Here is a 26,160-nt window from a genome sequence, read left to right as displayed (position 1 = left end):
ATTCAAATACAGAAGAATTGAAATATATTCAATACAGTTTTTAAACATTTAAATCATGGGAACTGAATTTTTAAAATATGTTGACAAATGTTGTTGTAAACAATGCAAACATGCAATGTTTGATCAGTTTCTCTAAATAAAAACCAACAATAGTCGTCAATCATTCTAGCATCCCATCTTCCTTGGTACTGATGCTTCACGGTCAGAACATCCTGACAGAGCCCAAATTTTCAGGATAAAAGTCTAAGTGGGAGTGTAGAAAATGAAATTTAATGACATCCTACATGCTAAAGGTTTGTAGCTTTTTAACAGCTTATTAACAAAAAAACATAGTTTCCATATTTTCTGTTGCCTAAAAAATCACCAACAATGTCTTTGAAGAACTTCCATGCAGCTAATTCACATTCGCTAAGTTTATCCTTGAATATATTTATTCATCACTCAATTTAGGAAAACTTACTGTTAAATAATTAACTTATTGTTAATTAATTGTTACAAAATCTATCACAATCACAATGCAGTGATGCATATAAAGCACAACAGATGCAAGAGATAACAATTGCTTTCACTTTCATTAAGAATATTGATTTACATACACAACCAGTCCCAGTGTTGAATAGAGTGAAGGTGTCGCTTGTACAGGTGAAAGATTTCCTGTGTTTTAGTGGGCTTGGCCTACTCTGGGTAGAAGACAATGGGTAATTGCTTCAGCCCTCGCTTTCCTTATTAAGCCTGGCGTGAAATGCTTTTTTCTTGAGATTGGCAATGGTGTTTTGTGGGACTTGTATCTCATATCTTGTCGCATTCAATACTTTGTTTACGGCAAATGACATATATAAATGTCTATAATTATTTTATTGACTTTTTTTCAAACTACAATTTCTTCCTAAGCAAGTAGAAATAAAAAAAATTACCGTAACAGCTGTGGTGCCTCTATCATGTTTTAAAATAAATATATAAACTTCAATCAAGTTTAATGTAATTCTTAATTTCAAAAAATTGTTCAGATCTTCTTATGCAATGTTAGGACAAATGGATAAAAATTGCCAATCTTTACTTTAGTAAAAATCTAAAGCTATCGTGAAAAGTCCATTCTCCAAAATGAATAGACAAATATGGCATGTACATGAATTCTGGTAAGAAAAAAAAAACAGTGTCTAAATATTTTGTTATTTGGATCGCTATATCTTATAAACATATCTGCACTAGAGTTTCCTCTAGTCGATTTCCACTCTCGGGCACTTGCACCTGTGCCCAACAACAGCTGCTTTTGTAGAAATGATTTTAAAAATCCATCATCTATCCATTTCTGAGCCTCTTGTTAGTTTCATTATACTGATTAACAGACAAATCTTTATCTTAATAAAGAGAAGGTATTTTAGCATTATCCAAACAATAGGAGTAACAATAAAAATCTCCAACTTGAACCGACAACTAAAGTCTTTGAGTGGCTTATAGCGTAAGGTTATGCATTTTCTTTCAGAAGAATAACAGCCATCGAGAGGAGCCTGCACCGTTTGATTTGTCTAACATCCTTCAATTCATAATAAGACTCTGATATGGCTGCAGTCCCAAGTCCATCAATTCTGCTAGTAGATTCTTTTGTTCCCAAAATATTGTGACAATCATTTTTCAGTTCAATAATATAATCTGAATCTGTATGGCTCACTTTTCTCTGATTTTCTGGCATCATGACTATGTCGCTCATAATATTAGTGAGATATCATAATATTATGAGATTATAATCTACAGATTTTAGTTTCACTGTATGCTTGCTCATAAAAAATGAATTACAAAACACAGAATTACGAGTTGGAAACAGTGATATCATCATGTCTTTCATCAATTGCTCCTTTACTAGCACTGAACAGAATGAAGAAGTGGTTGAACAAGTGATTACATAATAAATTCCTGATCTGTGACTTGTGTGTTATACAAGTCATGCAAGATACAAATGATACCATATAAAGTTGATTTCTTTACTTTTATTATGACATGATATAACCATTCAATGCGTATAGAGTAAAAGGACCAATTTCAGGGCTGAATATCAGCCATAGTTTAGTCAGCTTCATGCTGGTATGCAATAATTTTGAGGCAAAGGCATCAGAAAAACAATTAAAATATCCATTTTCCTCAGCAACCCTAACTCGTGATGTTGAGTTTTTATTAAGACCGACGGGCTCAGCATTATTTTTGGGAATAGATATGTGTCATATCAGATTATCTGTTGAGTTGTGACACCTTCAGAGTCATATAAAAATTAATTATTATTATTATTATTGTGAATTAGACTTCTTGAGTCGATTGGAATCCCTTTTCCTCAAATAGATTTCATGAATATCAATTACATCTTTGAGCTTTGTCTTTGATAAAATTCTGGATTTATCTCTTAGACTGAGGCAATAGCTACTTTCTTAATGTCATAAGCAGATATCTGTCTGCTTATGAGACTTATTTTCCATGCAAATTATTATGTTAACAGTACAACATACTAGACTTGGATATCTTGATGAATTAATTTACATTTCTTATAATTGAATTCACTGAATTTCTTCATAACACTAAGCATAAAGATAAATTTTATAATTTATTTGTGGATTGAATTATGTGTGAACTGTATATCATTAAATATAAAAATCACTTATTTTTTTTTTTTTGAATAAGTGTTAAGAGAATCAAGCTCCTCAAATGAAAACACCTTTAAATCATTAATTCACTTTCAGGCGTGGTTTTTTGATTTGTAACTTACCTGTAAATTATGGTAGTAAATAATTTACTTTGCTATCCACTAAAAATTTCTGTACCTGCATATGCATGTAGAATCTGCTTAACTTAGTTTAAAATTATATTTTAATAAATGATGTCATTTTTGTTATTATAAAATTTGTAACAGTTAAGCCCAAAAATATAATTTTAATAGAACATATGAGATGAAGAGGTAATAATGATTTGAAAATTAGCTTAATAATCACAGTTTACTTATTAACTAGTAAAGAAAAATTCTATTTTAAACCAAACTTTTAACATTTTGTAATGTTGTTCAGGACAGGTACAGTGGTGGGAAAATTTCTGTTATCACACCATAATTTCTAAAAAAAAATGAACTCACCTTCCAGCTATTGTTGATGTAACCTACCATCGACATAATCTGTCAGTTCCAATCTATTCTTGGCAATCATATAAAAATACACTTTCATGATTTATTACAACACCTTCATATCTAACATTTTTCTCTGACATCATTCTTTTATTATGTAGCATTACTTTGTTCTTAGTAGTATATGAAAGTCTTAATTTTACAAATATATTATTTTTCATTTTACCTTCAAATAACTTTTGTGAACAAAAAGAAAACAAAAACACAAAAAAATGGGGATGTGGTGGTTGTAACTTTTAAAATATTGTTACCATAAATTTATATGTAAATTACAATACAATACTATTGCAAACAATAATTCCATTTTACAATTTAATTTAATCTTCACTGTAGTTATTCTCTCTTTTTAGAGCTTAATTTATTGTTAAATTTATTACAAAATTGAAGCTTTATTTGTCACACAACTACTAGTTTATCAGAAAATGTAATAACTAACTACATCAAATATTATCAAGATACCTCAAAACTTACTGAGAAATAATTTAAAAAAAAAACAAAAATGGGACAGATAATATAGATAGATACATAGAACTTTTGATGGTAATAAATGAACTTTTATTCTGTTTTTCATATACTGAATTAGTTCTTAAAGTATGTTCTGCATTACCTATCCAAATACTACTTGAACAGAGTAAGATATATATTATTACTTATTTAAAATATCATACTCAAATGCGTGATAACTAAAAGAAAAGTGTATACTTATACTGCTATGTTTATTCTTGATAAATATTATTGTGCAGTGTACTGACAGGACAGCTTAACAGCAAGTGCACCATTATATATTAAAATTTTTTTCTTTCTTTATTTTTTGCACCCATTGCTTGTCAATGGGTGGTGACAAGCCTAAGATAAAAATAACAATTGGCTCAGGCACGGCTCAGCCACAGATTGGCGACATATATTTTATTAAGTAAGATAATATTTTTAAAATGATTGGCGAATAAATATCGAACCCTTGTCAGGGATTAAACCTAAGACCGGCTGACCTAGAAGCCACTACATTAATTTTGTGTGAACATTTTTCCATATTTCAAGCTGTAGAATCAGTTCCCAAATTATTTTTCCTTCCTTCTGAATCACTAAATTTTATTACCACTATGTGCATTGTAATGGTAGGTTCGTAATACAATTTAAGCAAAGGACAATCAACAAAGAAATATTTTAATAAAAATAGTAAGAACAGAAGAAAAAATTAAAGATGTGAATTTAAGGTTCAGCTTTTCATTTAATGAAAAGCAGTGCTTTTGCAGTATAAAATTTCTTTATACATTTCGAATAAATTCGGTTATAAAATTTATATAGTCCTATATTTTAATTTGTACCCACACTTGTACGATTATATACAAAATAAATTGAGGGAGGGTCCCTCCCTCAATCATATTATTATTATTATTATTTCTAGGATATTAGGGTATATTTATGATTTACTAGTTTGTTTTGTTGAGCGGAAAGTAAATGCCTTGTGATACGATAAAATAATTTGAAATTGCAGAAAAACGTTTTATTTAAATTTTCTCAAGAGTTATGCATTCTTGACACACTTATATTGAATTGAGTTAAAAATAAAGTAAATTTTCCTCGTTAAGTCAGGTCTTTGACAAGTATCGCTTCAGAACTGTTCACTTATACATTAATATACAAAAATTATAAGTTAAATATTGTATTTCTATTTGATTTTTACAGTGTTGCCAGCTCGTTTTTGGAAATCGCATAATTAAAATTTTGGAAATAATTTTAAAAATTACCTTCCCATAAGTACATCAGTAAAGAAAACTTATTTTTATTAAGTTATTTTCTTCAACTTCCAATGGTTCAACCGAATTCTCAAATTTTGTAACATTAATTAATTAAACTCATTTCCCGATGTCATACATCTGTGACATTTTACGCAGCGACGTAAGTCGAATGACAGTACAACATTCCACTGTTTATTTCATATATTTTATACTAGCATTCCTGTCGTCCTTCGCACGCACTATATGGTTACATATGATTAATTGTGTCGACCAATATTTTGTCGTTTTTGACAAATATGAGGTTAATCAGATTATAAATATAATTTTTCGAAATCTCGACCACAGCACTACCTAGCTAGACCTTTGCGGGCATGCGCTCAACTACTGACCAAAGTTTGATCGCAATCGGTATAGGATCGCATCCGGGATAAACAAAGAAACATTCATTTTATGTATGTAATATTTCTATATATAATGCAGATTTAATATCTTGAGAACGGGGGTAGAATTGATAAGATGTAGTTATCGATCTTGTGTGATTTTGACTATCGATTAAGTATGAATCGATCAGTTGGCTGTTGAAGCGGATTTTAATATAACTAGTTTAGATTTACTTCTATAATTAATGTACCCTAATCATCTGATTTAGTTATAAATAACTGGTATCACTTTTAATATGAAAACGAATTATCAAGGTCAATAAAATTCAACATAAATATTTTTTTTGTTAAATATAAAAACAGAACTCTCGTGAACGTTCGACCTCGTATCGGGGACAGTCGTAGAGGACGTGTTCCACTGTATCATCAGTGCCGCAATATGGGCATTGACTGGAATCCACCAAACGAAACTTAGCTAAACTCGTCCGAAAGGCACCATGCCCGGAGAGAAATTGTGTGATATACCGGTTGGGGGAGACCATCCAATCGTACCTAGAATTTAATTTTCAAATTTTGTGCAAATTTGTAAAAGATTTATTTATAGCGATAAAACAACTTAGTAGCTGTGGTATGAGTATCAGAGGAGAAACTTACTTTTTAAGTCGTATTCACAAACTGTGAATAAGTAGTAGAAATTTTATCATTTGACAAGAACACACATGTAAATTTAGGTCCTTGCTTCAAAATACAGAATGCAAGCGCCTCAGGGAAAAGTTTTTTTTTTTTGATTGTTTATTAATGATCTGCCTCAAAATCTTGAGACATTCATTATAACTCTTTTCACAGTAACATTACTATCTATTTCAAAAGATAATTATTAAAAAAGGATTGAAAATTGCACAATTGCAGCTTTAAAAAGTTTTCACTGGATGGATTGTTACCATAAAACTTAAAATACTTATAAAACAGTCACATTGTGCATCTCAGGTAGACATAACATTGCAGATTGCGTGGCTAGAATTCTCATTAATGATATTGTTAGTATTCTTGTGGGATGATAAAATTGATTTTGTTTGTAACAAAATAAAGTGAAGTGTTTTACTTTGAAACGTCTTAATAAAAACACTAAGCTTGAAATAATTATTTAATATTTATTATTCCTAAATATTAATTTGTATAATAAAAATTTATATAAATTTTTACGAGATTGCTGGTTTTATAAAAATCGTTGGAAAATCTAATATTTAAATAAAATTACCAAGGCTGTATTTATGTTTATTTTATAAACAAATACAAACAATTTTCCTTAAAAAGTAATAAGAACTTTAAATACATCTATTTTTGTAATTTTTTTAAATTTAGATTACACTCACTGGGTTGATCTAGTGGTGAACGCCCATCTTCACAAATCAGCTGATTTCAAAGTCGTGAGTTCCAATGTTCAAATCCTAGTAAAGGCAGTTACTTTTATATGGATTTGAATACTAGATCGCAGATACCGGTGTTTTTTGATAATTGGGTTTCAATTAACCACACATCTCAGAAATGGTCGACCTAAGATTGTACTATAGACTACACTCCTACATATCATCCTCAGAGGTAATACCTGACTGTGATTCCCAGAGGCTAAACCGGAAAAAAGAAGAAAAAAAAGAAATTGAGATAAGTTATATACAGAGTGTATATCAAAGTTCTCTCGGGATTTTCATAACCTATTCTGCTCATGAAATTAATGGAAAAAGTTCATTTAAACATATGCCCTAAAATACTTTGTGAGTTGTGATTAACGGCTAATGAAAGATTTTGCTTGGATTTCAGCAACCCCCAGTGAAAGAGTTCATACTGAAATTTTTAGAATGTTAATTAGGAGGCAGAATTTTATGGTTTTTTACCTTAAAAATTGAATAAATTAGCAACCAAAACTGTATCTGCAGTAGTTTAAGAAATCTGGGATGAAAATCAATAAATTAGGGTAAAAACCTATTTTTATGTTTGACATACAATAACTTTATTAAATGGGTAATAAACAGATAAAAACTTTTAAAAAACCTGTAGAGAATTTAATTCTGAACAAAATGGTGCAAGATAAGTTGAATAAAACAAAGAAAGTTTAGAAAAATTAGAATTTTATTTAGAAACAATACAATAGATTGTGACCAGTTTATAATAAATATTCAAAAACAAGCCTGCCAGTTTCAAAACATTTTTTGGCTCACTTCTGTACTGCTTTTTGTAGCTCTTTATAGTTCTTCAGGGCCATCGTTAAGTTTCTTTCCATTTAATGATTTATATTCAATGATCTTGATAATAACCTGATTAAATGTAAAGCAGTTGAAACAAAGTAAATAATAATAGATATATTAAAATACATATAATTCACATTTGATTAATAATGAACCAATTTACAGATTGAGTAAAATTTTAGAAAGTATAATATAAATGACTTGAATAATGTTTATTTCATTCAGAATGTTTATGAACTTGTAGATCAAGAAATTAAGCTTAATAAGAAAACCAAATTATTACCTAATAAAGAGCATTATAAACATAATGAAAAATATTTTAATCATATAATAGAAATTGGGTAAAATAATTGATAGATTTAATATATTTATGTGATAAAAAATAATTTACTTAATCCTATTATAAATACACAAAACATTATTCTATGGGTACATTATTATAATATTCTGATATTATTTTGGGGAAAATAAATTAAAAACAAACAATATTAAATAATGTACAGAATATAAAATTCTCTAGATCAGTAATGTTCGTAATTATTTAAACAGTTCAACTGAAAAAGATCTTAATCAAATTGTAATAGACTTTTACAGAAAACTATTGCACATAACATAGTTATAAATACATATTTCCAGCATATATAGTAAAAATTGTCAGTATTTAACAACGTGATAAACAGAATAGTTAAATAAAAAGTATTCAAAAAATTATTTGTAGTTCTATTATAAATAAATTATTATATCAAATTCATACTAAAATAAATATATTACAAGTGTAAATACTTATTTTAATTTGTAAATATTTTAAGTAGACTTAAGAGGACTATAACATAAAAGTTGTTTACACAACACAGAATTTTAAAAACAAGATGAATTCAAACTAAACTGGGCTAGTCGTAATAAATTTTTACATAGCTATGACCAGTCACTCATTTAGAATAGGAATTAAAAAAGGTGTAAATTGTAATAATAAAATTTAATTTTTCCAACATGTTGAACTCTAATTTATTACATCTAAATCTTATATTAAATTTTTCATTCATTAAAAAATGTAGAAAGATACGTTTATTAGTACCATCAACGTGATGTAAAATAATGCAACTTAACAATTAATTACCAAAAATTAGAAAATGATCTTTTTTATGCAAGCATTAAATAAGAATATGGAATAAACAAACAATTTTATTGAAGAATCTATTCTTTGGTCTGAGATGAATCAGTACGAGACTGTCGATTCTTTTACGATTATTATTCTTTTTGGCTAAAATGCCCAAATAATTAAGAGCATCACTGGACTTTTAACTCAATAGTGAATTTTATATTCTGTAAATTATACAATATCAACTTTTCTCAAAATAATACCAGAATATCATAGATATAATGATACCTGTAAACTAATTTTTGGTGTAGTTGTAATAGAATGAAGTAAATTATTTTTGACATACTGTAGGTATATATTAACTAAAATGTGTGGTAATTGTGAACCATATCCAAATCCTGTTCTTGTATTTTATTATGAAACATAGTAGCTTTGTCTATGACATAAATTTATTAAACCTAACGATTATTTCATTGTCTCTTATCACATTGATTAAAATATTTTTCCTTATATTTAATCTTATTTATAAGATAATTTGGTTTTATAATTATTTAATATTTTGATTTGATCTCAAAGTTCATAAACGCTATTAATGGATATTTTCGTTCACTTTGTAGTTTTCGTCACAGAAGAGCTGTAATTTACATACCACTGGTATAAAGAAAACTTTGTTTTATACCATAGTTTTTTTATTGCAGGAAATTACAATAAAATTTTTGATAGCATTTGGTAGTTTAGGATACACCTACGTGTATTACGTTTACCGCTTTTTGTAAATATTTTCGGCGAACTAAAGATTAAGACACTCCTCGTGGTTGAGCCTAGTAACCTTTTACGCTGCAGTTTCCAACTGTGTAAGTGTGGTGGTAATATATTTTATAAATAATATAAAGTATAATGCAGTTTTATTATTTTTTATATATAAAAACATTATTTTGTTAATGAATTATCTGATAGGTTGCATTTGAATAACTTAATTTATGTTACAGTGCAAAAGATCATATGCTTGGGTTTGAATGTAAAAAGTCTTGTACTATGTAACATTTTGATAAATGTCCCTAGAATGAAATAAAGTTAATGACCAAACTACATGTTTTATGAGAAATCTGAAAATCGACCCGTCGAAATTATATAGTACTCCCACTAGTCTAAGAATAAAATAGAACATCATGCTAGACTTATTGACCTGACCTCGAAAACAGATGTTCATGGCAGACGTTCGTTTATTGATTTGCTTCTGGGGCTATTGTAGGGAGTTTATTTTATTAGATGTTTTGAAGAATTTATCCGCATAACTTAATGTTATTTCTGTTAAGATCACATCATTTTAGTAAGTAAACAGTTTGTTTTAAACTTTTTCTAACATTTAATGTGTATTTGAAGTTTAATTTGCGACATCTCAATGGTTGCAACTTGAGTTTGTTTGATCGTTATATATATTTATTAAAGGAAAATATGTTAACCGTTTATTTCAATTCAGATCGTGCTTCTAAATCGTTTCGTTTCCAAACTGGCAAAATTCCGTTCTTATTGAATTAAAATCGTTTTGTAAGAAAAGTAATTCTTTCTGTACAGTTCATTTATTGGATTGTTTCTTTTTCTTTGTGAATCATATTAATTTCCCATCTTTTATTTGTTTTTAAATTTAAGTAATATAATATTTTTATCGTGTTGAATTATAACATGTGTTTATCTTGTAACTAGAAATAAATGTTAGGCTATATGTGTCTAGTAGTTATTAGAATTGCATTTTACTGTTTGTATCAATTTATAACTAATTAGGTTGCACCTATAATATATTTAGGTCAGTTGCTGATCCGTTCCTTATTCTGGCATAAGTAGGTTATGTTTATTGATCTCTGCAAAGTAGAACAGAGGGTTAGTGTTGTTTTATGTGCTATTTTCCCTACGTCAGCCCTTGTAACTACTAGCCTATAAATAGCAGTGCTGGAAATAGGAAGCTAGCAGACTAGAACTGATTACTGCCAAGAAAACATTTATTTGGTATAAATTTTATTAAGTTGTCATTAAATTTTAACTTATTGCCTAAATAAAGAATTCCAATTGAATTTATCGTGTTTTGAGAATAATTCTGCCGTTAGTTAAAAAATAACATTTTTATATTAGTTTTTACAAGTTCAAAGAGTTTTAATAAACTTTTATCATATATCTAGAATTAAATTGAAAGATGGAAAAGTCTGGTGATGAACGTATTGGAGACAGCTTTCCCTACAAAGTAGTTGACTGTAGTAGAGAAAAACGGTTTGGAGTTGTAGCCTCATCACTGCAGGAATTTATTGATAAAGGTAACTATTATTTAAATTCTTAAAATTTTATTTTTAAAATGGTTTGACTAATAAAATTGTGATGAGTTATCAATAATCTGAATACCTGAAGAAATATTTTGCGCTGTTTATAATAGCGTAACTTATCTATGTAGTGTCTTTGTTGTGATTCAAGGAAAAATTTTTATTGAAATGGAAGTAGAATGCATTTACATTTCATCATAAATTTTTTATATCTTTTTTATTTGCTGTATAAAAAAAAAATGATTTTCTAATAATTGTGTAGTATTTTTACCATTGTTTGTCTTATGTATGTTTTAAAGTATACAGTATAGAAGATGATAAATTTTCTGCATTTCTAGTTGATAATTCTAAGTAATATGAAGCCAAATAATAATTAGCTAAGATTAAGATATTTTGCTCCACTAATCATGTGTATACGTTTTCTTAATAATGGATGAATGCAGAACTCGACTTCTGTAAAAATATATTTTTTTACAGACCTGTGCTGAAATAAGACTGTTCTTAGGTAAAATTATATGAACTTTTGTGTATAAAGTCTATGAATATAATTTATTTTACAGTGAGTGATGAGTCTGACTTACAAACATGAGTCCGGGAATATGTGATATAATAGAATGAGAATATAATTTAGAAGAATTTCTATAGAATCAGTGGATTTTTGTTGGGAACATCAATCTGCTGATTTTGCCAAAATGTACCTACAAAAATCTTTTGCTAGAAAACATGTGATCACTTTGTGACTAGCAGAAGATATGTGGCAACTTATCTATAATAAATCATTGTGCTGCTCTGATTCCTTGGTTTTAACCATTTTAACAGTTAACTTGAGAGATTGCAAGTATGTTTCTGAACAGCATCAATACCCAACTATAACTTCAGCACCCCTATGGATTAAGCGTCAAACTCACTTCATTTAAGTGAGCTTATAGGTCTGTGGTGAGTTGCAGGGTATATCTTTTTATTTTGAGAACAAAAGGTTTTATGTCTTGAAATGGATTCTAAAGTAAATGAGAAACCAGAAAGTAGTGGAATGATGAGAAAAAGGTTTATACATATGTGGTAAATCTAAAGAATATAATGACTAAGGTTGAATTTGTAACTCATTATAAAATCTTAATAAAATGGGTAGCTTACATAAAGTTAACTATAAAGCATCCAAAACTCAACAGCTACAGAGAATATTGGTAAACAAAGCGGAATTAAGCATTTGTGCATGATTATTAATGCAGTACCTGAAATATGCCTGAAAAGTGTGAGCATGAATTGCTTAATTATCAGTATTCTTAACATGTTAAAAAGAAAAGTTTCAGTCACTAGTCATGAAATTGTTCAAAAGCAAATTATGGGATTTCCTCTTAAATCATCATTGCTTAAGTGTGAAAGTAGAAATAATGGAGTTTTTTATTTCCAGTTTATATTTTTAGAGAATCAAAAATATTGAACCAAAGCATAATGTAAAAAATAAAACTAATTCAAAAGAGCTAGGAAATATAAAGAGGATCTTAAAAAATTCAGTATTTGCATGTTAAATATTTTTGGTGTCTGTAAGAAAATAGTCCAAGAGTAGTGAGTAAGTGAAGTATGTGGTATCAGTTAGAGCTAGAAATAGTGCTTTTGAGAAAATCATTATGTAATTAAATGAAGAATTTCATAGTGTATAAATACAGAGTTGAATTTTTAATTTTTTTATTTTTGGTAGCTTTTATGTACTTTATAGCATAAATACTTTGTTATCTGTAACACTGGTTTTTCATGTTTCACTATCATTATAATTACAGGATAAATAATTAGATTTAATTCTGTTTGTTCCTTTGTTCTTCTGTTAGCTATTATTTATCCTGACTTTACGATTAATATAGGCTTGGTCTAGTGAATATAAAATTTAACAGTTATTTTGTATGTTGTTACATTTTGAACAAGACTAGTTAATATTATAAGTTCTGATTAGATTTGTTGGATGTTAAGATTAAGTTTCATCAGAGGAAATCTAATTTATTAACTCAAAGGTAATGAAGGTATCTCTCTAGAAATAGTTTCAGAATAGAATTTTTAACACTCTATAAGAGTTCTAGAGTAACCATGTTACCATAAAAATGTAAAAAAATCTTCATCTTTATCTGTATGAATTATATAGTCTTTTCAAGTAATAATTGCAGATTAGTTTAATGTAAGTATTATTAAAAAAAAGAAATGACAAATTCTAGTCTCGTGTATAAATAAATAAATTGCTATTCTCTATTATATTGGGTTTTAAATGAAACTGCACTAGGTCTTCCAAATTATGACATTCAATCACTTAGCCTAGTTTATAATTTGTATAACTAGTTAATTTTTTTTTAAGTGTATTCTCAATCTTTTATTGCCATTTTATAGCATGTGAAAAACTTGGAATTACTGGAAGTGTCAAAGTTGTTTTGGAACAAGATGGAACTGAGGTGGATGAAGAGGAGTATTTTAATACATTGGAACGAAATACAAGCTTAATGATTTTGGCTGGAAATGAAAAGTGGGTGCAACAAGGACGTAATCTAAGGTAGACATCACTTATTTTATTTAAATTTGAGTGTTAATCTTAACTTTTTGTATTACTCTTAAAATGTTTAATTGTCGTAGTTTATTTTCTTATTCATATCTGGTTTTACTATAATTGTATTTATTTAAATGTTTGTGATATAGTTAAATTTATTGTTGATTTCTTTTTTCTTTTATAGCTTATCAGTTTCTGCTTCATGGCTTTTTTGTTGATTTTTTTTTTAACAGGAATATGTGTGACTGTTTCTCTAATTTTGAAGAGTTTACTTATAAAATTTGTTATTCTCTTTACTTATAAATGTTTGTAAAACAATACATTTTGTAAGTTTGCATTGTAGAAACTATTATGTGTATCAATGTCTTAGGAATGCTACAATTGTCTGTGGAAGTGAGTATTTCACTTAAGTGGCAATTTAAACTTAAGTGGTAATTTGTTCCTGTAATTATTATTTTGGGCTATTCAAAAATTAACTTCTGATATGCTGTTGAAAATAAACTGGTAATGATAGCAATACAGCACATGTACAACAACCATAATTGAGCAGTTAAATCTGTTTAATTCTTAAACGTTTTCTATTTTGTTAAGTGTTAAATAAAACGTGGAACTCTTACCAAATGTGAGTTATTTGTCGTGATAAGTTTTCCAAACAGAAGAACATAGCTTTACTGAGATCCATTGAAATTGTGTTATATTTTAGTATTTTTATAAAAAATTAATCTCAGAAAGTCAGAGAAATGTATATTAGGAGTGTTAAGTGGTGACATTTAGTGGGTGAATGATGAAAAATTGTGTATGATAAATGTTGTTTAATTTTTAATTTTAAAATTTCTACTTGTTTTAAGAACATCTTTGTAGGATTCTGATGGAGATTGGATTTCTGTAAGTTATTTGCAAAGTGGGCATCAAAACTTATGTGCTTAAAACTCGATGATTGGCTCTGCCCCAGGGGATGAATATATCAACAAAATTGTTAGTGGAGACAGGACTAAGTAACTGTCCAAACAGTGGATGAATAATAGTTAATAAACAAGCCAAAAAAATTTATGGAGGAGCTATTGAATTGAAAAATATGGCCATTTCTAGTGGAATGTAGCTTTAGGCCAGTCTAAAACAAATAGTTCATAAAGGGCGTTGTCCTTTTTTTTAATAACAATACAAGGCTCTACTTCACATTTTATGAAGCCTTCATTTGAGCAGTTAAAGTGGAAGAGTTTTTAAACATCCCAAGTGTCTGAGTTTTTTATCTAAATATTTTTTCATTGTGATGAAAGTCTGGCTGGCCACTCAGCACTTTGAAACAGATGAGGAGCTTATCGATTAATTCAATATAAGTAGCTACGTACTCACTGCTAGAGGTTCTGCAGAAACTTATATAGTGATAAAAGAAGTGCCTGAATGATGAAAGGTGGCTAATGATTTTATGGCACATAAATGGAAATGTATAGTAGTTAACTGGTATGTACAGTAATTGTTAGGAAGTCAGTTTTGGAGTAGCCCATTTTATAAATTGTGTTAGTTAAATAATCTAGTTTTATATGTGTGTATTTTTTTTTAAATTTGACTTTTGATAATATTAGATAAAAGATTATTATGCTGGAATGATGAGGCTGGATCTTATCAAGTTTTATGTTTACATGTCTTTTTCTTCACTTCTGCATGGATACAGAAATTGTTATTATTATTAATTGGTTTATAGCTTGTGTATATTGAGTGAATTTTATATTCTAGTTGATGCTAGTTATTATTAAATATTTACTTTTTGAGTATTTTATTTTCATTTAGTTATTAAATAATTGAATATTTAAAATATTTATGAATGTATTTATTTATTTTTTGTTATTCTTGCTATTAAATCGAACTTTTTATTTGTTTAAAGTATAAGTAGTCATGAATTTGTAAATTAACGTGTATTCTTATTCTTAATAGATTTGTTCCTAAATTTTTCCTAAATTTATGCAGGACTTGAAACCGCCATGTTTTTTCTATACTGTTTTCTTGATAAATATGTTAAGGATTTATATCTTCAGGGAATGTATGAATAGATTTATTTTTAGTTCATACAAAATTTACTAAGAATAAAAGTTTTTTGTATTTATTTATTTTTTTGTTACAATCTTTCTATATTTAGAGAGTAAAATTCAGGGGTTATTTTATTTTTAGGAAATTTCTTCATTTTTTTTTTTAGCAGTAAATATCTATCATGTAATAATAAAAATAAAAAAATGGCAATTTTTTTACTTTTATAAGGTTTGATGAAATAACTTTCTTAGTTTTAAAGGTGTCAGGTTCTAACAAAAACCATATTAATCTTCATAAGTGTGACGTTTATGTCCACACCATATTTTGACTTATACTACAGGAGATAACGCAAAAATTAATTGAAAATCTAAGTTATAAAATCTTAACTTAAATATTTTTAGGTAACACAATCTACTACTTTATAGTAAAAAGTAACAGTTGTACTGAATACTTCATTGTTAACTTTAATATTTTTTAATTTAAACATTTTGGTGTTTTGTCAGTTTTTATACTTAAAAATGCAACATATTTGTAGTTGTTTCCATTTATGTATATAAGAATTAAATTAAGGAAAGAAATTAATTATTGTTTATTAATGATATTTGTTAATTTAGAGTTAATGTTCTGTAATTATGTGAAACAGATTCTATCATTTTATTCATAGTTTTATTTTTATTTCTTTACCTTATAGATTTTAAATCATGGTTATAATATTTATGAGTTAAATTTGTCAATTTTGTTGGCTGTATGAAATTTTCATTGTTCTTTAATTTTCTGTTGATTGGTCATTTAAAAACATACCAGTTTTGTGTAATTATCTTACTTACATGCACTGGTTTTTGAAGTTAGTATAGTTAGCACAATTTACACACTGTGAAATATTTCAGCAATTTATAGGTTCAGTTCAAAATTGTATAGGTTCAATCACTTTTTTGTAACAAATTAAGGAACCAGAATATTAACTGTGGTATTTAACTTTTTTTTCAAAGTGACTGACTATATTATCTAAATAAATAATTGTTTTGAGATATTGAATTTAAAAGTGAATCAAACATAAATGTAGTAACAAGGTAGAAGCAGTGGTTTTACTTTAGCACCTTGATAGGATGAATGTGAAAATAAAATAAGACTGTATAAACCTTGTACTCTTCTCTCGCAGGAGAAGAAATGGATTCTTCACTTAAAAAATACTTGTGGCCATAATTGTAATGCAGTTAAATAAAAGTAAGCAAATAAACCTTTGTTAATTCACTTCTTTTTTTTTTATAGACTGGTATTTTTCAAGTTAAATTTTGCATTATCTGAACAAATATAATTGTAATATAACAGCATTAATTGGTATCAGAGTAATATTTTTTGTTAATCAATGTTTTCCATTAACTGGAATATTTTTATGTGTAGCTGTATTTTAGATATCATTACACTTAAACTTGAAATGGCTGAGCAGCGATAAAAAAGATAGGGAAAATATTGCAGATTTAAGTTCAATAAAATCTTATGGGCGTAAACATTTTTTCTAAAATCACACCACAACCTACACCAATGTAATCTGTACAAAGATTGAGACATTGTAATGATACTCAAACTTCATCTATATGAAGTTTGAGTATCATAACAGCCAATGCTGAAAATTTCATCTTCAGTAGCTATGAATTGCTTGCTGATAAAGAAATTATTAAATGGAAGAAATAGAATTGCTTCTGATGCTAACTCAGGACTGTATGCTGGACAGTTAAAAATTTTCTTGTGAATATTTTCTAGCTAATCTCATATCAGCTACAAAATGTAGCATTTTTAATAACAGACTTCTTCATTGTTAATTTTGTCTGAAAAAATTTCAATAACAGTCATTTCAGATGATAACACATGATGATCCATACTGAAAAAGTAATTACACAGTGTTGGGTTGTCAGTGACCTTGTTTGGGAGAAATTCAATATGAAGTTAGTCCAGCAGCTTTATGATAATGGTATAAGTTTATTAGTTGAAATTATTTTTCTGGTTTTTTTAATAAAAAGTTATTCTACTTTTGTTGCTCTCTATTGTTTCTGGCATGTTGCTCTACTTGTTGCTCAAAGACCTACCTATGTTTGCTATTAACATAATATGAAAAAATACAATTGGAGAAAAAATGGGCAGTAAGTATATGAGGTTTAATAAAAAAAATGTGGAATTTTAGTTTTTCTCAAAAAATCTTTATTCATTAATATTGATTTTGTCACCTTCAAAGTACTTCTTTTCAGATATAATACATATATTTGTGTAAGTACTTTTTCCAATCTTTGAGGCACCTCTGGAATGCAATTTCCAGTATGGCGTTTAGCTCCTTCAGCGATTCTGTCTTTATTTCTTTAATGTTGACAAAATGTCTTTTTCATGATTCTTTTCAGCTTGGGGAATAGGAAGAAGCCACAGTGGGCCATGTCCAGTGAGTACAGAAGCTGAGGCATAGTACTGTTTTTAGCCAAAAATTCACAAACGAGCAGTGAAATGTGATTAAGGATGTTACTGTGTTGCAATTGCCATGAATTGTTTCACCACAAATCCAGGCTTTTTATTCAGATTGCTTCACGCAAACGGCATAGAACTTCCAGTTAGTAATCCTAATTGTGATTATCTGTGATAGTGATTCAGTGATTGTCCATTATAGTTTTCTTTACTTTTTCGATGTTGTCATTGGTTGTTGATGTGCTGGACGTCCAGGATGCCAATCATCTTCAATGTTTTCACGGTTCTCTTAGAAATGTTTATACCATTTGTAAATGCTTTATTTATTTATAGAAGAATTGCTTAAAGCAACATTCAGCATTTCCAATGCATTTTAAATTCGTAAAATAAAATTTAATGCAAATTTTTTGTTCTATTTTTTCCACAAGTTAAAAATCGCCAACCACACCAAAACACGTGTAACCTCTTCAACAGCCAACAATAAACTAAGCATCCAGTATGGCTACCAATGTAAACATACATTAGGGACAACTGTATAAACTTAAAAAAAAAAAAATTGTGACAATTGGACTTACACAGACTGGGAAATGAAAAAGTTTTCTGCCTTTTTATTGATCAAACCTCGTACTCATGGATGGTTTCATGGTTTATTATATTGTCTAGAATAGTTATTCCTTATATGTATTCCATTTTCTATGTTTTGTTTAAAAAGTAAGATATTCTAATATTTCTCTGTTTTTTGGATTGTACCAATTAAACTATAATTAAAATTTAACTGTAGATGTATGATCACTGTCTGATAAAATTTCTCTCTTCTGTTTATCTACGATGAGATTGATATTATACAATGTAGCATATCTTCTTATGAGAAACTATGTAAAGTAGCTATTTCTTATAAGAGATTATGTTATTGCATGAAAACATTGTCGTAAATGACAGCATCACCAATATTTGAATGACAGCAGTGAATGTGCAGAGTGCCTGGAGATGAGGTGGACGGAGGGAGGGGACTGGGCAGGCTGTTGAACCGTCTTCATGATGACCTGAGCCATGTCTCGCTTTTGGGTGGCTGTGAACTTGAACTGCTCTCAGACATGGATCCTGACAGCCTAACTGACATCATTCCAGATAAGTAAGTAATTTAAATTTTAAGTAAATGGTTATTTATAACAGTAGTTTAATTACTATTCTAGACTTTCATTTATGAATAGATCAGACATTCTTATAAAGACAAATCTATTAGGTAGTAAGCTGAATAAGATTGAAATTCCATTCGCTCTAGTTTTCTTAGATCTGAGAATTGTTTATATATTTTTAATAAGTTTTAAATTGATCAAACATTTTTTTTTTTTATTATATTTTGCTATTTCTTGTATTAATGTTCATTTCTATTTTTTATATTCTGTTATAGAATATAATATAATGATGCACTTTGTTCACATTTTTCAATGTTCATCATGTATGCTAAACTTTTTGCCTTTTTATTAATTTTTTCAGCTTCTTTAACCATTCTTATACATTCGTGATTATGGAGTTAACATTTATCTTTATATCAGACATTAATCTTCTTTTCTTTTAATCCATTCTCTTAATTACTACTACTACTATTTCAACTAAAATATTGGTATTCCTTCAAGTTTTTTAATTTCTAAACATGAAAATTCTGTATTATTAATATTTATGTACCTTTTAATTTTTGAATCACATTTAATCAGACATATGTAAATGTTTCAGTTATTTTTATGAATTATCAGAACTTAGTGTCCCACCACATTTATGAGCTGTGATTTTTAGTAGAAGCCTTCAGATTTATCTTTAATAAGTTTGTTTTGTTTTTTTTTCATTGTATGGAGGTGATTTGTGCAACTGAATTATATGTTATAGTCAGCAGTTTTTTTTTATATACATCTAACAATGATGAATAGAACATAAAATTTTGTTTTCATGTCATTATTGTTGAAGATGGATGGAATATAGCTGGTATCTGAAGCATTATTTATTTTTCTGTTTAAGTAGGCTGAATCTAATTTTTTAAGTTATAGAGTTTTAATACTAATTACTTTACTGTTATTTGAAGATGTAATACATATTTAAGTTCAATTAGCAATGGATATAGGTTGGTGCATATGAGTTCTTTTTTATTTCCTCTTTTGTTTTTCATTAAATATTTATATAATTAAATTGATAATTTACTAAGTTTTGTTTAAATATAATTACAGATGGGATATATGATTAAAAATGATCTTTCGGTTGTTTAGTTTTAGATTTTATTACTTTAATTAGGTGGTTAATTTATTAATATTGAAAATCAGTAGTAAGTGTTTAATTGCTCATTTTGCATGTTTGTGCTCGATGTGATTGAAATTTCATTTTTTAATGCCATTTTTACATTGGTATGTATGTGACTATCATGCATTCATAGTCATATTTTATTTCTTAATGCATTTTCATTGTATCATGTATTTTATTAATGTTTATTGCGTAGTAGTATTATTTTATTAGTATCTCATTGTAATTATATATTTCATTAAGCATTTTTAAAAAAATATATTACTCATGGTTAGTTTTAGGTTTTCATTATCCATTACTCTCATTTGATTGTATGAGTATATTACACTTGAAAAGATGTTTTCATTTTTTTGTAATTGATATTAGGAATTTCAGTTATACATCTGTCAGTCAAGGTGTGTCTGTGTCTATTCTCTTTGAATTGATTGTTTATTTTTAGTTGTAATTAAATTTTATTTGGAATTGAAAATAATTTCTCTTGCAGTTTGACGTTCCATTATGGTAAAATTGTTCTATTAATTTCAAAATTTTGAAGTTTTGTTGAGTAGTGATCATAAACCAAATTGATACCCTGCAACTACTTCCTCTCTACATAGTCTTTCCAGCTGCTCGATACATGTTATGAACTTGATATGTGTGTTGATTACATACAGTTACATATTTTAGGATTTGGCTTTTGTTAGGAATTCTGAACTAATATATCTCGTAGCATCAAATTCTTTTTATTTTTTATTGTTTGTATTAATTTGCTACCTTTAAAGTAGGTTATCTATTTTTATAAGAAGTAGAATTTTTTTAATATAGTAGCTTCAGTAAGATGCATTGGCACTACTCAGACTTCTACTCTACACATCCCGCATGTATCTCTGTGGCATCTCATTCACACTTCTCAACTATTGAATGGTGTAGTTTGGCATGTAAGGAATGCTTTGGAACTTTATATAACATATACAGAATCACAAGTAGTGACTGTATGGTGTCACCATTTGTTTACAATATTGTTAAGTTTTTACAAGAAGTTCATAATTCATACAGTAATCTGTATAAATTTAACTTGTGCAGCATGGGGAGAATGTTTCTTAAATATTGCAGCAGTCCATATGTTAATAATTTATCTCATTAATTGAGTTATTTGGTTTTTCTGGATAATTCTAACAGGTTTTTTCAATTACTTTTTAATATAAAATCTGTCACTATGAATGACAAAAAAATTGAAATCAAAGCCAGCAATAAATACTGTGGGCATATTAGTAAGATGAAAGTTCAGGTTCCATAAAATAGAGCTAATGCTCCACTCTGATAATAAATAATATATTGGGATTTTAATCTCTTATTACAGAATTTCAAAATTGAGGTATTATTTATATATCTCTGAACAAAATTCATTTATTTCACAGACTAGCGAAGCTTATGATTTACTAAATACTTTAATATTATGATTTGGTTACCATGTTGGTAGCAAACCAGATATTTGTGCTGCCTACTTGATAAGATAATTACTGACTTAATGTCCCAAAACAGTCCTTCAACATTCTTCAGAAGTTGAAGGGCTAACTAATTTGATTATTTAGAAATAAGGTCATTTTTAAATATTGTAATTATGCTTCATTGACTCTTGTAACTGTAATAAATTATAATGTGATAATAATGCTGTTTATGGAATACAGTAACTAACTATTAGGATAGAATTGATTGTCTGACAGTTTAATTTCAACCTGTCATATTAATGATGTGTAAAATAAAGAAACTAATTTTTAATAGTTAAATTTATTAAAATATTTGTGATGTTAATTTCTTTCTTAATTTAAAAAAAATATTTTTTTTCAGAGCATTTTTGGATCAACTGAAAGAAGCAAGTGGAAGGTTTCTTTCAGATAAACGTCAGGCCCAAGAGGCTCTAGATCTGTTGAAGTTATACCATACAGCTACTGTGATGCAAGAAGATATCGCCAAGAAGAACCGTGTCTCACAATAGAAGACTAAATCTACATTATAAAAAATTATCAACTGATCGCATCATTCATCATTTATAAATAACGATTTTATACTTCATCTGTCCATTCTTTCTTAAAATCCATTTATCATATTATATGTTAACTTGTTATTGTTGACAGGTTAACGAAATATTACAGCTCAAAGAATTTTAAGTAAGCGTTACCATATTATTTAATCATAAAAAAATTTTAGAAAATAATTTTAAAAAACTAATTTTCTTTATAGAAGTCTATGTTTATTAATTATTTTTTTTTTTACATTTAAAAATATTACCAGAAACTTTTTGGTTTTATTTAAAACGCCACATTTTAGGAAAGTATTTTACTTACCTATATATTATTCAATTGTGTTGTAATTTTATAAAGAAAAAAACTAATCCAAGAGTAAATTGAGAACCTAAAAAAAAGTTATAAATTTACAAATTCTCATCTAGTAGCTTTATAGGTACAGCATAGCAAAGTTATCTTTAGTATAGTTACATTGGGCTGGATAAAAGAATTTGTCTTGCTGTTTATTTACACAATAGAAAATAAAAATCTATAAGTATGAAGAGGTGCAAAAAGATATTTTTTATAAGTCCAGTACAGCTCCTGATTAAAATTTAATTATTATTGCTTATTTTATTAAATAATAAGATCTTATTGTTTATTATTTAAAATATCCAAGAAGCAGTTAAACTGCTTGATTGTTACAACCATATGTTTTAACTTGCATAAAAAATGTTGAAAATAAATATCTACATGTTAAAGTACAGAGACTTACTTAGTTATAGTCAGCACGTGTAACTGCACTTTTCTATTGGGAAACTTCTATATAATGAATAACTTTAAATTTATACAGCTATGCAACGATAACATTTAAATGATATGATATCCTTTATATGATAATGATATCCTTTAATGAGGAAAATATTAAAATTAGTTTCGATGGTCTAGCCATGATAATATTTTATTTGATCTTGGATCTCTGGATATGAAATGAGGTGGGTTTTTTCTACCTCATTCCTACATATCTTTGTAGAGTTGTATAAAAACGTTTTTAATTTTATTTCAAAGTTGCATTCTTTAATTTGTGGCTAATGAGTGTCACTAGTTTAGTTTTTTCTTATTAGTTTGTCTATAAATAATAGTTTCTGGTATCTTAAATATATTTTTAGTGTCACTTTTATTAAAATTTTTAAATATATTAAGTAAAATACTTCTTAAAATTGTGTTACTATAAATTAACTGTCTTTTAATATGAGGGTTAAAGACTGAATGTGATTTTTAAAATTGTATTTAATAAAAATAATATTGTATTGATGTTTTTATTTATTGTGTGAAATGTTTAATACTAAATGATTTTTTTTTAATTTGAAACAGAATTGAAGATTGAAAGACCATTGATTTCTTTTCTTTTTTGTAATTAAGAGCACTAAAAATATCATAATTATTTAATTATACATCCAGGTTTTGTAAATTATATCATTTCTGTATTGTTTTTTACCAGTTAGTATTTTTTTTTTTGTTTCCATAGAATATTTTTTTTGGTCAAAAACTAGTTATTATTTTTTTAAATTTTCTTTATTATAACTGTAAAATCTTTATTATTATTAATTGATGCAATATTATTTTATCTGGATTTTTTGATTTTTGAAAATCAAAAATACATTTATGAATTCTGTTAACTGTTAAATTGATGATGAAATTATTATTAGTTAATAGAAAAATGAAATAAAACATTTGATATTTTTTTAATTTATATTTTTATTTTGTTTATTTTAATTTATACCATTTAATCAGCAGATAAAGAATATATTTGTTAATAAATACCACTGCCATCTAATAATACTACTTAATAAAAATACACTAGTGCGGCTGGGTGTTTTTAGACCAAAGTTTACCATTAAATAAAATAAATTACCATACCGTGTTTGGTCATTCTATAAATTACAACGTGATTTAGGGAGAAAAATTTGTTTATTTCATTTGGATATATTGAAAGTATGAATTTCAATAATTGTTGTTAAATGATTTTATTCTGTATAATAAGTTATTATTATTTTTGTCTCCTCAGATTCGTAGCTTGTTAAGAGTAAATGTATTACCTTGAATTGTGGTTTAGCCAATTTTAATTTAAAATCTTGCAAAATAGTCATTTTTTAAAATAAATCTTATTAAAGATAGAAGGTATCATATATAATCATGATAAAGTTGGGTGTTTCAGAGTGTTTCCATTTGACTAACAAATCCATTTTAATTAAATATTGTAAATTTTAATGTTATTTGTAGCAGTTTAGATCTATAAAAATGAAACCAAACTAGCTCTATTTCAGGCTTTGGCAATAACTCAGATCCCAGGTTCAAAAACTGGTCAGGCATGGCATTTTTCATATGCTACAAATTTTCATTTTCATTTACATATTCCGTGGTGAATTAATACATCAGTAAAAAAAATGACAAACCTAGATTTAGTGATTTATTTTATTAATCAGTGGTAATTAATCTGTCTAGTAAAAATGATGGATGTTAAGTATTCTATGATGACTTAAATTAAATTACCAGAATGTAAGGAATAACATATTTGTTTCTTATTCAGTAATAATTCACAGTTTTGGTGATAATACTACTACATTTACTGGATTAATTAAATATTTATCATTTAGGTTTTTTCATTCTAGTTAAATAATTTTAGTTATATCATCATAATTGTTGCTCAATAAATTGTTTGTGATTTTCTTGAAAGTATCTATTTAAAATATTATACATAAGCTAACATTTTTATTAAATTTCTGTATACACCATACTTAATCTATTAAAACCTTTTTTTTACTTTTTTAGTTTGTGGATTTTTTTTCATATCCTTATCTAGAGTATAATTTTAATTTAGGTTTCTTTTTTATTTGTGTGTTTTTATTTTTTCAGCTCATGTTTTATGCGTTTTAGTTTAGTTTATGTATTTCATATAAAAATGACTTCAATTGTAGTAGTTTCTTGCAGTTATCGATTTCTAAAGAAATTAAGTTTACTAAGAAAATTGGTAAATTGTTAATTCAGTTACAATTATATTTAACTTGTGAAATTCATCATAGTTTTCCTATATTCTTAAAATAATATTTATTCCTTTTTTAAACTGCATAATCGATCTTTTTTTTTTTTTTTAACCGATTATATTTTTTTTAACACAATTTAAATGCTTTGTCAAATTTGTATTACATATTCACTTATTCTTTTATAATATTTTTCAGCTGCAGACATAATTAAATTTGTAAAATAATGTATAATTTCCTAATCTGCTTATAGAATTTACATCTCTAAAGATGGGGAAGTATATGTCAGAATAGTGCAGAAGATTGAGCCGTTTTAATAAATTTTAGCAGAATCTTTTCATCAGTTCTGGGCATAATTTGTTTTTTTTTGGCCCTGTTAAACCTGTAATATAAATCAGGTTTATTGTTACTCATTTAGAACACACACTATCTCCCTTGTACATATCGTATGATGCATTTCAGGTGATCCTTATACAGTATTCATTAATATGTCGTTAATACTTTTTAAGCATTATTTAACCAGTTGTCACTAACTAGAGGTTAAGAATTAATGCTTCATTATCTTTTATTTACCCTTCAGTGTACTCTATTACTGAAAAATTTTGTTAAACTGACTTGCTTAGGCATACATCCAGATACATTGCAACAGTTTTTCTGTATAGTGATTTGAAACACAATTTATTCGTATTAGTTTATATTTTCAAAAGGATTTATTTTATTGGACTAACTGAATTTATCTTTGTTTAGATTAGATTTACTGGACATTTAGATGTATATTTATTAAACCAAAAAACAAAAAAGAATTGAAGCCATTAAACCTAAATATCTTAATCTTTTTTACTATATTGAGAACATGTAATTTATTAAAGGAAATAAATTTTATTACAAAAAAAAAAGTTGTTATATAATTTAATTAAA

The 26,160-nt window shown here is 27.2% G+C and overlaps 1 protein-coding gene across 2 annotated transcripts; it reads left to right on the top strand.

Moving 5' to 3' along the window:
- The first annotated feature begins 9,283 nt into the window (after positions 1–9,283).
- Positions 9,284–24,988, top strand: LOC142327640 (DNA fragmentation factor subunit alpha-like). Of its 2 annotated transcripts, none has more exons than XM_075370849.1 (5): positions 9,284–9,475; positions 10,796–10,927; positions 13,304–13,463; positions 18,907–19,062; positions 22,047–24,988. In XM_075370849.1, exons 2-5 carry the CDS (start codon positions 10,810–10,812, stop codon positions 22,192–22,194), a joined length of 582 nt encoding a protein of 193 aa, XP_075226964.1. In that variant the 5' UTR covers positions 9,284–9,475; positions 10,796–10,809; the 3' UTR covers positions 22,195–24,988. The 2 variants fall into 2 exon arrangements, with proteins under 2 accessions (XP_075226964.1, XP_075226963.1); XM_075370848.1 differs by lacking the exon at positions 9,284–9,475 and adding an exon at positions 9,794–9,951.
- The last annotated feature ends 1,172 nt before the right edge of the window (positions 24,989–26,160 follow it).

Source organism: Lycorma delicatula, chromosome 7, assembly GCF_047948215.1.
Source record: "Lycorma delicatula isolate Av1 chromosome 7, ASM4794821v1, whole genome shotgun sequence".
NCBI classification, from domain to species: Eukaryota; Metazoa; Arthropoda; class Insecta; order Hemiptera; family Fulgoridae; genus Lycorma; species Lycorma delicatula.
Note: the sequence above shows the minus strand (reverse complement) of the source record. Positions and strands in the feature narration are given on the sequence as shown.